The following is a 929-nucleotide window of genomic DNA, read 5'->3' as shown; positions in this document are numbered from 1 at the left end:
CTAACAGCTGAGAGACACAGGTAACCCCCACTACATGATCTGTGTGTGTGTGTGTGTGTGTGTGTGTGTGTGTGTGTGTGTGTGTGTGTGTGTGTGTGTGTTCTCCCACCACAGTTGAGTTCGTCGCTCAGGTCTCCACAGTCGTCATAACCATCACACACCAGAGCGGGCGAGAGACACCGGCCGGTGTTACAGCGAAACTCTCCCTCTGTGCAGACTAGAGGGAGACAGACAGAGAGAGAGAGAGAGAGAGAGAGACAGAGAGAGAGAGAGAGAGAGAGAGAGAGAGAGAGAGAGAGACAGAGAGAGAGAGAGAGAGACAGGGAGACAGACAGAGAGAGAGAGAGAGAGAGACAGAGAGAGAGAGAGAGAGAGACAGGGAGACAGACAGAGAGAGAGAGAGACAGGGAGACAGAGAGAGAAAGTGATATTCTGTGATGTGAGCTTCTTCTTCAGGTGTTTTGCTTCATATTTCTGGGTTTCCTTTCCTCTCTTTCTTCTTCAGACACCTCCTCTTGTAAACAGAGGTCAGCGAGAGGGCGAGAGACATAAACAGACAAAGACAAAACTCCCTCTCTCTCTCTCTCTCTACATTCCACTGGCCTCAGCCTATAGTGTCTTTACATCGCCATGACGACGACCTCTGTCACACACGACAACATTTGTAGAACTTCCACGCTGCTGTCGTCCAATCAGTCACCTGCAAACAGGTCACCACGGCAACAAGCTGAAAACTCTCCCTGCTATTTACACACACCACAATACAGTGTGTCTGTGTGTGTGTGTGTGTGTGTGTGTCTGTGTGTGTGTGTGTGTGTGTGTGTATGTGTGTCTGTGTGTGTGTGTGTGTGTCTGTGTGTGTGTGTGTGTGTGTCTGTGTGTGTGTGTGTCTGTGTGTGTGTGTCTGTGTGTGTGTCTGTGTGTGTGTG

General features: G+C 49.8%; 1 protein-coding gene across 1 annotated transcript in view; it reads right to left on the bottom strand.

Moving 5' to 3' along the window:
* The window catches only part of corin (corin, serine peptidase), a 22058-nt gene that overhangs the window by 9792 nt on the left and 11337 nt on the right, over nt 1–929 (bottom strand). The window contains exon 8 of the mRNA XM_023416436.2: nt 110–217. Coding sequence (XP_023272204.1) covers nt 110–217 — 108 coding nt within the window. The remainder of the gene's footprint in view (nt 1–109; nt 218–929) is intronic.

Source organism: Seriola lalandi, unplaced genomic scaffold (assembly GCF_002814215.2).
Source record: "Seriola lalandi dorsalis isolate HSWRI2012SDOR001 ecotype SW California unplaced genomic scaffold, Sedor1 jcf7180002054564, whole genome shotgun sequence".
NCBI lineage: Eukaryota > Metazoa > Chordata > Actinopteri > Carangiformes > Carangidae > Seriola > Seriola lalandi.
This window is presented reverse-complemented; position numbering and strand designations above follow the sequence as displayed.